The sequence below is a fragment of the Gadus morhua genome, chromosome 12 (assembly GCF_902167405.1).
Source record: "Gadus morhua chromosome 12, gadMor3.0, whole genome shotgun sequence".
NCBI classification, from domain to species: domain Eukaryota; kingdom Metazoa; phylum Chordata; class Actinopteri; order Gadiformes; family Gadidae; genus Gadus; species Gadus morhua.
In genome coordinates, this window is record NC_044059.1 from 25,020,756 (window position 1) to 25,035,170 (window position 14,415).

Below are 14,415 nucleotides of genomic sequence, written 5' to 3' on the forward strand. Positions count from 1 at the left end.
GTAGCGGGCTCAGGGCCGGCTCCCAGGAATCCTGACAGCTTTCAAAATCAAAAAGAAACTATTCGTAAACATCTCTCACTGTCTGCATGAATATTTAGCTGCTTATCCACTGTGTTGTTGACGGTATTTCTGGCTGTTAAGACTTGGTGGCACGTTTTTGTGTGGGTAATATGCTAGAATATACTTATTCTGAATTGTAGATTCTTCAAAATAGTTAATTTATTTACTTGCACCTTGTCTGCAATATATGGAAATGCATACTCAACTGATAGTGAACCTGGGGTGTTTTTGCATTTTAGTATTTCCAATATATTGTTATAGTTACATAACACTAAGTAGAATCCCTTATTCAGACTATAACGTTAATCTAAATAAGGATTCATAGCAACAACGATGATCATAATTTCCATGACCATGGAAATATTCACCAACGAAAACTCCCCCTCCCCGTCCCCTTTCCCCGTCTGTCTGGTGCACCGCCCCTCCTCTGCTGCCCCCTGCCGGCCCCCCAGATCATCAGTAACATGGAGGCCCCGGTGTCAAACGGCCCCAGCGGCAACACCTCCAACGGGCCGACCACCAACAGCCGCGGCTGCCCCTCCCCGATGCAGACCGGCGGCGCCACGGACGACAGCAAGACCAACCTCATCGTCAACTACCTGCCCCAGAACATGACCCAGGAGGAGTTCCGCAGCCTGTTCGGCAGCATCGGAGAGATTGAGTCCTGCAAGCTTGTCCGTGACAAGATCACAGGTGAGACCACAGGTACCGGTCTCTTAATGTTTCCCGCAAAACCAACTGCATAGCCTCCGGGGGCAAACTGGTCGACGCCCCGTCTCGGTGCGTTGACCGGTTTGCTCTTATTTCGAACCCCCAATCCCTCATGTGTGGATGTGTATGATGGATAATCTGTTTTTTTTTTCTCGATTGCACTGAACGTTGTTTATAGACAGAATGGCATGATGCCATAGTGACTTGTACTTGGAAGGATCTTGTAGAAGGCATTGCAGTATATCGTTAAGACCAGGCAGGCAAAAGCTATGGCACCTTACACAGTTATAACTGTTTTTCATGCTTTTTTGTCGGATATCACACATGGTTGTAAATAAACACAAACACACACACAAACACACACACACACACACACACACACACACACACACACACACACACACACACACACACACACACACACACACACACACACACACACACACACACGCACGAGTGTACAACTATTAAAGAGGTCTTATGCGTTAACTAGGGTATGAAAAGCTCTGCAAACGCTTGCAGACCTGGGTCAAATATTATTTGGAGCATTGCCAGCCAGTTTGAGTATTTGGTGTGGATCACTGCCTGGAGTGCAGACTAGAAGCAGGGGTCCAGCCCTGTCTTTCATGTGCGTTCAGCGCTTTAACTTGACGTTGCGGCAAAGCGCAACATGTTCTCCAGAGGTGTTTAAATTAAGCAGCACTTCTCTGTGCTAATCACAGCTATAATCTGGGACTAGTGGCTGTGTGGGTGGCCATACAGCAGATGGAAAGTGGGGGGGGGGGGGGGGGACCTCTCGCATAATGCCACATAATGGCTTTCATTTGAGATCCTACTTACTGACACTCTTCCCTGATAATCTCATTAAAGAGCACCCGGCTGGCAGGCAGGCGCATGTCAACAGCAAGCCATTCCGGGGTGCAAAGAAGACACGTGCACGGAAGCACGCATACACACACACACACACGCAAACTCAAATCACCCGTGCACGCTGTCATTTACAGTATTCACATATAGATGCACTTACCACAGCATCGCAGATTCATATCTTTAAAATGTCGCTTATAACAATGCATTAAGTGCAAGCTGAAATGCAATAGCTGTCACGGTTAGACCATGAAGCATAAAGCATACCTGATCACAGGTTCCTTCCTTAACATGCCGTTGGGTTCTCTGGTCATAAGACGCCGACAATATTCCTGTCTCCTCATGGGTGCTCTTTGGATCCGTTCTCCTTTCAGACTGAAATTGGTCCTATTATAGGACCTAGGAGTCACTCATGGCAATGGAAATAGAGGTCGCCGTATTCATCAGAAATAACAAGAAAGGGCTCGACATACGCCACTGTCGTTCGGCGCCGCCATCCCTCTCTTCTCCAGATGTTCCCCTTAAAGTGTGCCTTCACAGGCTGCGGTGTGCGACCAACAAAGCCGGTGGCAGATAACAGCAGATATTTGGGCAAACATGCAGAGAGCACCGCTAGAGGCCGAAACGTGCACGGCGTAGGGTGGAGAACGGTGTGTTCACTCACTCCTGCGCCGTACTCTCATTTGGGGTACCTCTCCTGCCGTACACAAAGAGCTATATTTATCAATGCTGCCGCGTCTCAGCCTGCCCCCTGCGGTGTATGCCTCCGCCACCCTCCCATGGGTGCAATTTCCGCATGCAAACTTTTAAGGCTAACAAAGCGCTGCCTTCTGCCCCAAACCCCCCCCCCCCCGCCATCACCACCCACACACCCCCCCCCAGCCTGCAGTTTGGGGGATGCCAAGAGGATTCTGGGTTCTCTAACATTCATCCAAATTGTTAACACACTCAGCCAGGTTTGGAGGGAGAGAGAGAGAGAGGGAGGGAGAGAGAGCGAAAGGAAATGCAAAGTGGTGGAACTAGTAAAGAGAAGACTATTTTTGGCGCCTGGTTGACGCACCTGCAGCCCTCTTTTATCTTCTCTAAATACCCATGCCTAGTAAATGAGAACTTCTCTCAAATTCGCTAAAACTCAGCAACATTCATTTTTTTAGGATGGGTTGTTGAAAAAGTCGAAGTCTGAGGAAGATTTCTTTTACCTTCCTCTGATTTTCTTTTTCTGTTCATATTTCAAATATATATATTAATATATGTGAATCTATACATTCTGCAGCAAGATATATTGTCTGGGATATTATGGCTATTGATAACGATTAAAGTGTTCTTCTATAATGCATTTAGAATGTAACATAAAAGTAATTTGGTGGACCTAAATCTAGATTAAAGTTGTTATTATTAAGCCGATTGTACTTAGTAGAGCACACTACCGTAACAACAGAACACACAGAATCAGCGATCTGTATGCTGTTGTGCTAGCCTCGTCTTGTTGTAATCTAAAATACAAGAAGGCTCAAAGTTCCACCACATATTAAAATGTAACAAGTTTGCGAGGCCTGCACTCTGCTTCATCCTAAGCACTCTTGGCCCTTGTGTCCTTTGAACACAATTGCATCCAGAGCAACCTGTGCGTGTGTACCGACGAGGTGTGACCACCTGAGCCCCAGCATGCCTAGAAGAAGAGGGAGCGTCTTCCTATGAGCTCCTCTCCCAGCATCCTGTGGAGCGACTCCTGTCAGTTCACGTCAGCGCGTGGCCTGAGGATCCGGTGTGGGTGGAGGGAGCCACTCCATCTCGCTCTGTTGCCCGGGCTGACTTGCGCTGGGTGGAGGAATCCCTCCTGCTCCTCCTGCTCCTCCTGCTCCTTCCCACGTGCCTCCCCCCCCCCCCCCACCTACCCGCCTGGCTGCACTGCCAGCCCCGACCTAGTGTTCTCATAACACACCAGGGAAATGCAGGTTAATCTTTTATTTAAGGCCAGCTTACACGCACCAGGCTGCAGCCCACACACACTTGCAGAAGAACCCAAATAGGCCTCTACCTGTGAATCTGTCTTGCCGGCTGTCACCGTTCTCCTAAGCCTCAGAGGCAGGGAGGTTGCAAGCATTTCAGATTACGTTGTGTGTGCTGAAGCTTTGGCACCGGTATGTGCTGCATTCCGAATGGTGGACAAATGCTTAAGTTGAGAATGTTATTGTTTTGTGGCAGTAAGCACTACTGAAAGTGGCACTAAATATATATATTTTTCTGGACGTTTTTGTGAAGACATCTACTTACTTGGAAAATTGTCAATCTCAAAGCTCACATCGTCAGCCAGTGGAACTAACTGTTTATTTCTATGCTAATGCCAAACTCACACCCCTGGAGAGAGGAAGAGAAAATTCATATGGTCCTAGCAACATACCGAATGCAAACGTCTAACACCATTCTGTTATATCGCCACTCTCCATACGAGCAGACGGCAAAGCATGCACGCATGCACACCCGCGCTCACAGGGAATTGACTGATCCTGTCATTTATTCATTTTTCAGGATCATTTTTCTGCATTGGCTGCATTTCTGCCGGATAAATGAATGCATTTGTTTTCATAACGACATGGCAGAAAGAAAATGGCTTTTCATGCTGGAACAAGAATTGATTGTGCCTGTGGATTTTGCGCCTTGATAAAATAGAGTGATTCTGAGAGACGAACATTTCTTTGCATTCTCAGCCATGCCAATAATTACTGTATCCAATAGTGCAGCACACGTATTCGTAGAATATTCATAGAAACCGATATTTGCATCGCTTGTTGAGGAAACAGTTCACAGTGTTTTCCAATGGTTCTCCGTGCGCCTCATTTGGAATGCCTGTCTTCCCTATTGCCTCTGGCTAGCAAACCATTTTCCCAGCGACACCTTTTATAATAAGCAACATTGTTGTTGTTTGTTTTCGCATATAATAAAATAAAATTAATAATATCTCTCCATCAGAAGCCGTAATGGCAAACAGCGCTCAGAAGCACGCTAACCGAATCCTGTTCACACTCTGCTTGTCATCTTCCATGTGTTGGGTCTTACCCACGGAATTCAGATATCGGAACTCGAATCGTAGTGACAACGCAGCAACCCAAGCAGATGTTGGCTATGAAAAATAGATGGACTGTGATGTCAGCTGTGGCGTAGGCTGTGCCAGAACACCTCACTGTGCTGTGCTGCCGTGACAGACAGCCGCCCCGGCCCCACATGGAGCAGGCTGAACGCTCAACGCTCCCGTTCCGACGCACACGCACCTGGCTCATTTGATTACAATACATACCTGGCTAGAGTCTGTTGCACGCGACACACCGGTGCCGTGCTGCCAAGTGCCAAGCGCGTGCATCAGGTTTCATTTGCGTACCATTTACGGTGAGGCACATCAAGTGCACCCCCAAGTATTTCAACATAAAATATGTATCCCCACCCTCGTCTGCCGGGAGGTGGCGGGCGGAGCTTAGCTGACTCGCGCTGTTCTGTCAGTCTAACAGGGGGGAGGGAATCAAATATTCACCACGTAAACCTCAGTTTACCCACATCTTTTTGTTGCCGCTGAAATATGCATCGGGAACACGCTCGGGAGCGAAGCTTGCTTTCTTTGTACTTCAGGATGCAAGCCGAGCTGTTTCACACATTACTGCCACGGCGAGGTGAACAAATCCTCGCCAATATTTACATTTATATGATTCCCTGCCTTTGCCTTGTGATGAGGACAATTTTCACCTTAGCAAACTCCCGTGCAGCACAAACAATGTTGTGCCCTTGAAATAAAAATGCAGTGCATTATTTTTTCATAACGTCCCACACATGAATCGAAGGCAGGGTGCGATCAGAGAGGGGCTTTTGATGGCTCAGATTTGGGCCACTTTCATCAGAGCTTCGCATGGCTGAAGATGCCATGAACAGAGCTGACAGGGGGGAAGACGTTGAGGGGACCTGACATCTCCAAAAGCCAGGTATTAAGAGAGCTGCCAGCCCGGGAAGTGAAGACACAGGCAGGCAGACACACATTAAAGTTTCAGTGTCCCAAACCACAGGAATGTCCTGTCTCTCTGCTCCCAGTCGCCCCAGCGTCCCTCCCTCTGCTCAGAACCCCGAATTGGATGTTCAAGCCGCCCCGTGTCCAATCATCTTCCTTTCAAGCGGCCCCTGTCCCCTCTCATTCCGCTCTGAGTGCCCTTTACACAGAACACCGAGGTATCTCAGGTCCCTGGTGTCAGCCTCAGATTCATAGGCTGGATATGCCGCAGGGCTGGTTCCTCACCCCTCACTCTCGGAGACCTACCTCGGCCCAAGGTGACCAGGCAGCCCCCCCCCCCCCCCCCTCTCTTACCCGGTTATAGCCCTGGCGGAAGGGAGATGGATGGCTCAGAGCCTGTGGGCAGGCTGACACAGTGCTCCTAGCCGTTAGATGGAGGGGAGCTTGGTGGTGCACGGTGGGCATATCACTCTGCAGTGACCATTGCAGACATGGCAGCCTGCCTGAAGCTGCTCTCCGGGGGGGGGGGGGCTGGGTCCGAGACTCAAAGGGACCGTTCTGCATGTCAGTTTTCCCTCCATGTCTCCATCATGAGAAAGCCACGTAGCCACAGCATCGCGCCCACACACTGCAGGTTGCGGTACATTGGCCGCAAGGCTGAGGGAGCCACCGTGAGGGGGTGGTGATGATAAGTCAAGGTGTGCGAGGTTGTGTGTGTGTGTGTGTGTGTGTGTGTGTGTGTGTGTGTGTGTGTGTGTGTGTGTGTGTGTGTGTGTGTGTGTGTGTGTGTGTGTGTGTGTGTGTGTGTGTGTGTGTGTGTGTGTGTGTGTGTGCTGGTGTAGGCCCTGGGAACTCAGAGTGGGAGCCGCGTCACTGTAATAGTGGCTGCTACCTTGGCAACCCCAGAGGGAAAGATGTGTTGAATGAGTGAGTGGGAGAGGGAACTACAGTGGAAATATGCAAGTGCGGGGGATGTTGCTCTGTTTATGAATTTAGTTATTCAAATTGGCTCAATACATGCCACATGATATGTACCGATGCCTATTGCTCAAATCACACCACTTTCAGGCGATGGGGTCTTTTGTTCTCTAAGTGTAAGCTTCTTCTTTGTGGGAACTCACTGCTCTCTCTCTCTCTCGCTTACTTGGTGACCTATGAAGATAAAGCTGGGTAAGTGAGTATTTTGACACGGAGTGGGTAAGAGTGCACCACTCCAAGTGTTGTGGAAGCGCCGGCCCTTCAGAAATAGCACTACCTTGACTCCCTCCTGCCGTTGCTGCCGCCGCCGCCGCCGCCGCTGCTCCTGCTGCAGCAACAAGGGGGCGAGACGTCAACCCAGGGAAGACAGCCTGGGCAGTGAGCGTGACACATTTATTTTGACAAATTGAAATGTTTCCTCCCTCTCGCTACCTCTACCGCCTAGCCTCCCTCCTCCCTCCCCCCGCCCCCTCCCTCTCCACCATGCCTCATAAAATGCTGCTAAATCCGAGACTGACCAAACAGATCTGCCTGTTCCCGGGGAGCAGGCGCTGGGCCTCTCAAGGTGTGTTAGCGTCATGTGCTCAGGACTCTGATGAGCGCAGCACTTCTGCTGTCCCGTCCTCCCAGAGCTCGCGCGTGACAGACGGGCTCCCGGTGGCTTCTGACAGGGTGTGGCACACAGGGCCCCCCCCCCCAATCAGGCTATTGGGGTCATCCCCAGCCTAACCTGCTGGCCCCCGTGTGCCGCTGTACTGGTGGAACCGGTTGAACTCACCCGGGGCAGGAAGCGGGTTGAAGGCGCACCGCAAAAAAAGCGCAAGGAGATAACGGCGTATTAAATTTCACGCAGCCGTAGAACGCGACCATCCAAATAATTTGGATCTACTCGTAGGAAAATTTTTGCACACACTTGGTTAGCTCAGATATTTAAATGCATTTTTGGTTCAGTGCGTGTCATATGTTGTGGTCTTTTGACGGCACATTTTCAAAGGGGAAAGAATCTGTTTTATGTTTTGAAGATATTCAGTGGTTAGATTTAGACTACATGCGAAAAAAGCTCCATCAAAGGTATATTCCAGCTTAATGAATAGTGCCTCAGACGATCCACGCCATTTAGTGTACCCCTCGGTACCTACGGCCCCAGATCAAAGGTCTACAGTGGGCCTTCTCTGATGATGGCAGGAGTTGGAATGTGCTTTCATGTCTACAGTACAGGGCCCTTAGTTACATTCAACAAGACAGAGCACAAATAATTGCAGGCAATACACAATTGGGACCAATTTCCACATATGGCAACCCTCTATTGCCTTGTAGTTCAGTAAACACATTCATGTAAATTGACATGGTGTATTGGACCACACAGAATATTTCATGTAGGTAAGTGCTGCGCCGCTCGTGAAAGTGTTTATGAAATCCTTCGCATCAGAATAGGATATAATTGTGTGTGTTTGTGTGTGTGCTGATGTGTGTGTGTGCCCGTGTGTGTGTGTGTGTGTGTGTGTGTGTGTGCGTGCGTGCGTGTGTGCGTGCGTGCGTGCGTGCGTGCGTGTGCGCGCGCGCGCGTGCGTGTGTGTGTGGTAAGTAAACCAACATTGCAGCCAGCAGGCAGAGCGCCTGCTGGAGCCACACTCATTTTCTCATCTCACACATTGGGGAACCTGCTGCTTCTCAGGAAACAAATAAAGGCTTAGTCATACGCCTCGCCAACACACTGATGGGGCGTTCTCTAGAAATAGCTGTGTTCCACCACAGAGGGACAGACCCACTTCCCCTCCACTCTTTATTACTCTTTCATACAAATAAAAGGTCTAATTAAGAGTGGAGGTGTGTTCACAGTCACACTGGAGCCACCTCCCCTGTAACTGGAAACCCCGGTCCCGTAACAGCGAGAGAGTCAACCAGAGACATCAGTTATATGGACTTAGACGCTATGGCAGTGTTTGCTGTATCCACGAGAAGTATAACAAGGAGGCACGTTATCGCCGACGTGCAGTACACCAGCCAAACCTACCTTTCATATGCGTCATGTATAATAAATGAAGTAATGTTATATTAGGCTCACTGAGCTCCGTCTAGATTTCTTTACCATATGCTACGATCCATTAGCGGCCTGATTCTAACAGCTTCCGTTTAGGAGCTTATAAACCCCTCCCTCCCTCAAAGTATTTTCGGGATCGAGTCTCTAATTGCAAATCTTCACGACGGGCCTATTTCAGGGAACACACCATGAACACGCACCCTATATGCATTCTACATGCACTCAGTATGGTGCATGTGTTCTCTATGGCTTTTAGATTTGTACAGCTTCCGTTGAACTGACTACGCATTAACCCTAATTTGTGAGGCTTCCGACTGTAATTTGGTAGAAGAAAAAATAAGCCAATCTGTTGCGTTTTTTCCGCACTTAATATCCAATAAACCCAGCAGTCGGCATCAATTGTTGAATCGTGTTCCCTGCTCATGTTCATAAACTCTATGCACCGGTGTTCTGTAATGGTGGCTGCCCCCGTGTTCCGCTAAGGAACCATACTTTAGCGGAGCCATGCTGGGGCCGATTGGAAACAACTCCGGTGCCCCGTGCCTTTACGACCCGGCAGGAGAGACGGGATCTGGAGCGGAACCGTTGTAGCGCGGCGCAGCGATGCCGCCGACCACGCAGGCTGCTGGTAGGACTGCAGGGGAGGGCTCTGGTGCAGACCGGGGCTGTTATTGTGACAGGCTGCGCAGTGGACCACGCCGCCCGCTGCCCCCCCCTGCACTGTACCGCAGACTGCTGTCTGACGACGCCCCGTTGTACTGCTGCACCGCCATCACCTGCTCGTGTGCGTGTACGTGCGTGCGTGTGTGTGTGTGTGTGTGTGCGCGCGCGAAACACGCACGCATGTAAAATCATTAGCGGTGCGGATAATGAATGTGAACCACAATAGGATGGAGTTGGCAGCGTCGTTTCTCTCTCTGGTGTTGACATTCTCTGGTTCGCCGCCAGCCTCCAACACTCCAGTCCTCCCTGTGTGACGTCTGCCTCCCCGCAGAGCGGACATACTTTGCCGCGCGCGCGTGTGTGTGGGTGTAGGCGAGGGAACGCTGGGGGAGTGAGCGAGTGAGAAAGTGAGTATGGGAGTCCGTATGCGTTCATCTGAGTGTGTTGCGTATCCGGGGTCGTGTCTTCCACCCACCTATATCCATCCACCCAGGACGTGGGCACCCAGGCTGCGCGCTGGAACCCCAGCTGTGCGCTGCTCTGTAAAAAAAAACGTCTGGAATCGCCGGGGAAGATTTCCCCTCGTGGAGCTTCCCCCTGTTGCTGCAGGCGATACCCCCCTCTCCCTGTACCCTGCTCCCCACGGGGAAGGCTGCCAGCCAGTTTTCCTTCCCCTCCCCCGCCCTGTCTCCAGCCGTGGAAGCCGTACGCCTTGCCAGAACGAGAGTTAGGATGGGGATGAGGGGTAGGCGCATGTGCCAGTGCAAAGCTATGTTGCAGAGGCTTTGGCGTGCCACGTATCAGCGTTCAGTGAAAGCGCACACACTTACACCACTTCAACATGCATGCAAACACACCAATGAGCACGCTTACATGGATACTTACAAACCCCCCATTAGCAAACCACCAGTGCTTAGTGTTGACAGTAACAACACTGTTCCCCAACACCAAGGTTGTAAAAAAAACACACACACAGACACACACACACACACACACACACACACAAACACACACACACACACACACACATACACATTCGATTGACCAACACATGGCCCTCCATAGTAAAAGTCCATCATTGAATGGTAGCCTCTATGGCTGGGTGGTTGGCTAGCCAGTTGGCTCTGAACGCCGAGTGTGTGTTGCTATGACTAAGCACCAGCCAGCCCGTTTAGATCACCCAGCATTGAGAGCTCTCCATCAGCACACTTCATTTGGGCTAACCTTCTGGTTGGCTCACACTTCCAACTTCACACTCCCCTGTTGAAGCAGAGCGGGCGGGCTAGGGAAGGTGATGGGAGAGTGGATCCTTGGAGAGGGATGTTATGGATGGAGAGTCCAATACTGCAAGTTAAGAGACCATCAGCCATTCACTCCTGGCTGAAAGTTTGCTTCCATTTCAACTTGAAATCGTTAAAGCCTCGAGTGGTTATTTAGTGTACTACACTTCTGTGTGCACATCTGTATGGAAAACAAATATATTTTACTTCCTAAATATTATAAAACTATATCCAGATCAGATCATAATATTATAGTTTCAAATATGAGAGCTGCCATTCAAACCATGCCTTAACTTGTGTTTGCCACTTCATTTAGGTATATTCAGCCCAGTAAAGCACCATGGCTATGAAAATAATCTATAAAAAGAATATGGGTTATATTTGGATTCAGCTAAACTGTCTGGTTGGTGTCAGCTGAGAGTCAGAGATGGAGGAGGAGAAAGGAGTAGGAGAAGAGGAAGAGGAGGGTTAGTTATAAATAGCAGAACTCTCTCTAGGATGGCAGGTTTTTAATTAACAATAGAGAACGTCTGATAATCCACGGTTAATCCAGAGAAGAGAGGGAGGAGGAGAGGAGGAGGAGGAGGAGGGAGACTCTTTGGCTGCTTGATGTTAGCACTACAAGTCCCTCCTGGGCCCTGGCTCGCTCGCTGAAGCGCTGTTCTGCACTGTGATATCCATAGCCCACATGTATTTATTCTGTGAAACAGCCATGCTCCATAGTTGTGATTCACTTTGTCTCTGCCTAACCGCTGTCTGTTCCCATTAGTCTGAGAACGGGCCCAGGCCGCCCCTCTCGGACCAGCCGGGACTCGGCTGTGTGTGGGTTTTGTGGCGGGGAAGAGGGGGCCTGTTTGTTGTAAGAGCGCTCAGCTGAGGGCCTTAATGGCTGGAGGCATCCACTTGAAGTCCTGCGCCTCATGGAAGGCTGGATCTGTCGGGGAAACACTGTGAGATGTCAGGCCCGCTTCACGCTCAAAAGGAATCGGCAATCTGAGGCATTTTCCGCGCTTTGAGGGGAAATGGGGAGGGAGGGGTGTTGGGATGTTTTGTTCTTTTTTGTTTTGCCTTTGGTTGCTGCAAAGACTCTAATAACTTCACTGTAGTATGTCATCTGCTGGGGTTTGGCATTGTTCAAATTCCACTTCCCAGTCTTCTCCACAGGGTTCTTCAGTTCTCTGTCCTAGAACAATCAGGGACCCATAGAACCGATTACAATTAAGCGCGTCCGTTTTGTTGTCAGCGGTGGATTTCAGAAAGACGTAAAGGATGTTTGTTCAAGATGACATTTGTTTTCTCTGTCTCTCACTTGTTTTTGCAGGACAGAGTCTTGGATACGGGTTTGTTAACTACATTGACCCAAAGGATGCAGAGAAGGCCATCAACACATTAAACGGACTGAGACTCCAGACCAAAACAATCAAGGTAATAAAAACATTTATTTTATATTTCAAGATGTCAGTTTAAATCAGTAGGCGGGGAAAGAATGGGTTTTGCCACACTTAATATCCAATAAATTGAGTGATTCAAATTTCGAATTTAATTTTGATTCATTAATTTTAGATGTGATAAACATGACTATATCTAAATAATTGACGGAATAACAGGAAGAGAAAATGTCTTATGAAAGTACCCTTAGAGACTGAACTTGATTTTGCCTTATTCAAAATCCATGGGCCTGAGCAATCAAACACTGCTTCAATCACAGAACCAGACTGTAACTAGCATGCTTATTAGTTTCCAAATGTCAGACCCAGGAGGTAGAATTATGGAGATGTCTATTACTGAAGGAATGAACAACCATTCATCACTCTCTATTACTTTAACCAAAAACAAATAGAGCTCTGCCAGTATTATATGGTAATGGTATTAAATGAGCAGGTTTGGAGGACCATCAAAGGTGAATCAATTCCTACGTTGTGCTTCTATAGGTGCTAAAATGACCTCTCTCCGTCTCCTGTCTCTTCCCTCCTCCCTCCTCTCCGCTCTTTCCTCTCTCCTCTCTCCTTTATTCTTTCCTCTTTCCTCTTTCCTCTCACTTATCTCTTCTCTCATCTCTCCCCTCTCCCCACTCCTATATCCTTCTCTCCCTTCTCCTCTCCTCTCTCCTCTCTCTCCTCCCCTCTCCCCTCTCTCCTCTCTCTTCTCTCCCCTCTCCTCTCCTCCCTCCTCTCTCTTCTCTCCTCTCTCCTCTCTCCTCTCTCCTCTCTCCTCTCTCCTCTCTCCTCTCTCCTCTCTCCCCTCTCCTCTCCTCCCTCCTCTCTCTTCTCTCCTCCCTCCTCTCTCTTCTCTCCTCTCTCCTCTCTCCTCTCTCCTCTCTCCTCTCTCCTCTCTCCTCTCTCTCCTCCCCTCTCCCCTCTCCCCTCTCTCCTCTCTCTTCTCTCCCCTCTCCTCTCCTCTCTCCTCTCTCCTCCCCTCTCCCCTCTCCCCTCTCTCCTCTCTCTTCTCTCCCCTCTCCTCTCCTCTCTCCTCTCTCCTCCCCTCTCCCCTCTCCCCTCTCTCCTCTCTCTTCCCTCCCCTCTCCTCTCCTCTCTCCTCTCTCCTCCCCTCTCCCCTCTCTCCGCTCTTTCCTCTCTCCTCTCTCCTTTATTCTTTCCTCTTTCCTCTTTCCTCTCACTTATCTCTTCTCTCATCTCTCCCCTCTCCCCACTCCTATATCCTTCTCTCTCCTCTCCTCTCTCCTCTCTCTCCTCCCCTCTCCCCTCTCTCCTCTCTCCTCTCTCTCCTCCCCTCTCCCCTCTCTCCTCTCTCCTCTCTCTCCTCCCCTCTCCCCTCTCTCCTCTCTCCTCCCACCTCTCTCTTCTCTCCCCTCTCCTCTCCTCCCTCCTCTCTCTTCTCTCCCCTCTCCTCTCTCCTTCCTCCTCTCTCTTCCCTCCTCTGCAATGGCTGGCTGATGATGCGCTGCTAGTGTTAAACAGGCCCAGTAATCTGCTCTGCTGTGGTAATCCCTGGATGCTCACTACTGTCATCGTTGCTGATCTGATCTAATCTAATCTAATAGGATGGGATTAGCCCTGTAGTTGTGAATGGGGATATTCCTGCAGAGCATCCAACAAATCCCTAGACAGCATATTGAAAACATGTCGAGACTTTCCGGCCTGGCCTGAGTTCAACCCCACACCCTGGCTATGATTTTACCCCCGGGATTCAGAAAGAGAGACGGAATGAGGGGAGAGATGTGTGAATCAATGTTTGCTTTCCTATTTATTTTTTCTGTTCTTAGTTTTGCTTTCATTTATTTTTAACACAACCGGTACAGTGCAGTCTCACCTTGTTCCCACACAGTTCACAGAGCTCAGATGTCAAAGCACAATTCAGTACAGTACCAGTCATATATATATATATCCAGCTGACCAAGCTGGGAGAGCACTTTTACTTTGTTTACAATATACTCTCTCTCTTTCTCTATCTCACACTCACAAACACACACAAACACACACAAACACACACAGACACACACTAACACACACACGCATGCCCACACAGACACAAACAGTTTGTCGATATGGGCACATGGGTGATAGTAGACTTTGAGAGTGTCCACAGAAAAAGTTAAATACCACACACACACACACACACACACACACACACACACACACACACACACACACACACATGCAGACACAAGCACATACACACAGCCACACACAGCCCTTGTGTAATCAGAGGTTCAAGAATCTCCATCCTCACCCTGACACGGTGGAGAGAGGTTACCTCAAGTGGTTTCCGTGATAAGGACAGGCATGGTAATGGCAGAAGACAACTCTGCGTCTCTCTGTCTGTCACTATCATCCTCTCACACCTCTGCCCCTGTCTGCCACCCA

General features: G+C 49.4%; 1 protein-coding gene across 14 annotated transcripts in view; it reads left to right on the forward strand.

The window, feature by feature from the left end:
• The window catches only part of elavl4 (ELAV like neuron-specific RNA binding protein 4), a 73,292-nt gene that overhangs the window by 35,579 nt on the left and 23,298 nt on the right, over positions 1–14,415 (forward strand). For 10 of the 14 annotated variants that reach the window (XM_030373000.1, XM_030372999.1, XM_030372994.1 and 7 more), the window contains 2 exons: positions 513–765; positions 11,913–12,016. In XM_030373000.1, the coding sequence (XP_030228860.1) occupies positions 513–765; positions 11,913–12,016 (357 nt within the window). The remainder of the gene's footprint in view (positions 1–512; positions 766–11,912; positions 12,017–14,415) is intronic. The other 4 variants (XM_030373001.1, XM_030372997.1, XM_030372995.1 and 1 more) reach the window with 1 other exon arrangement.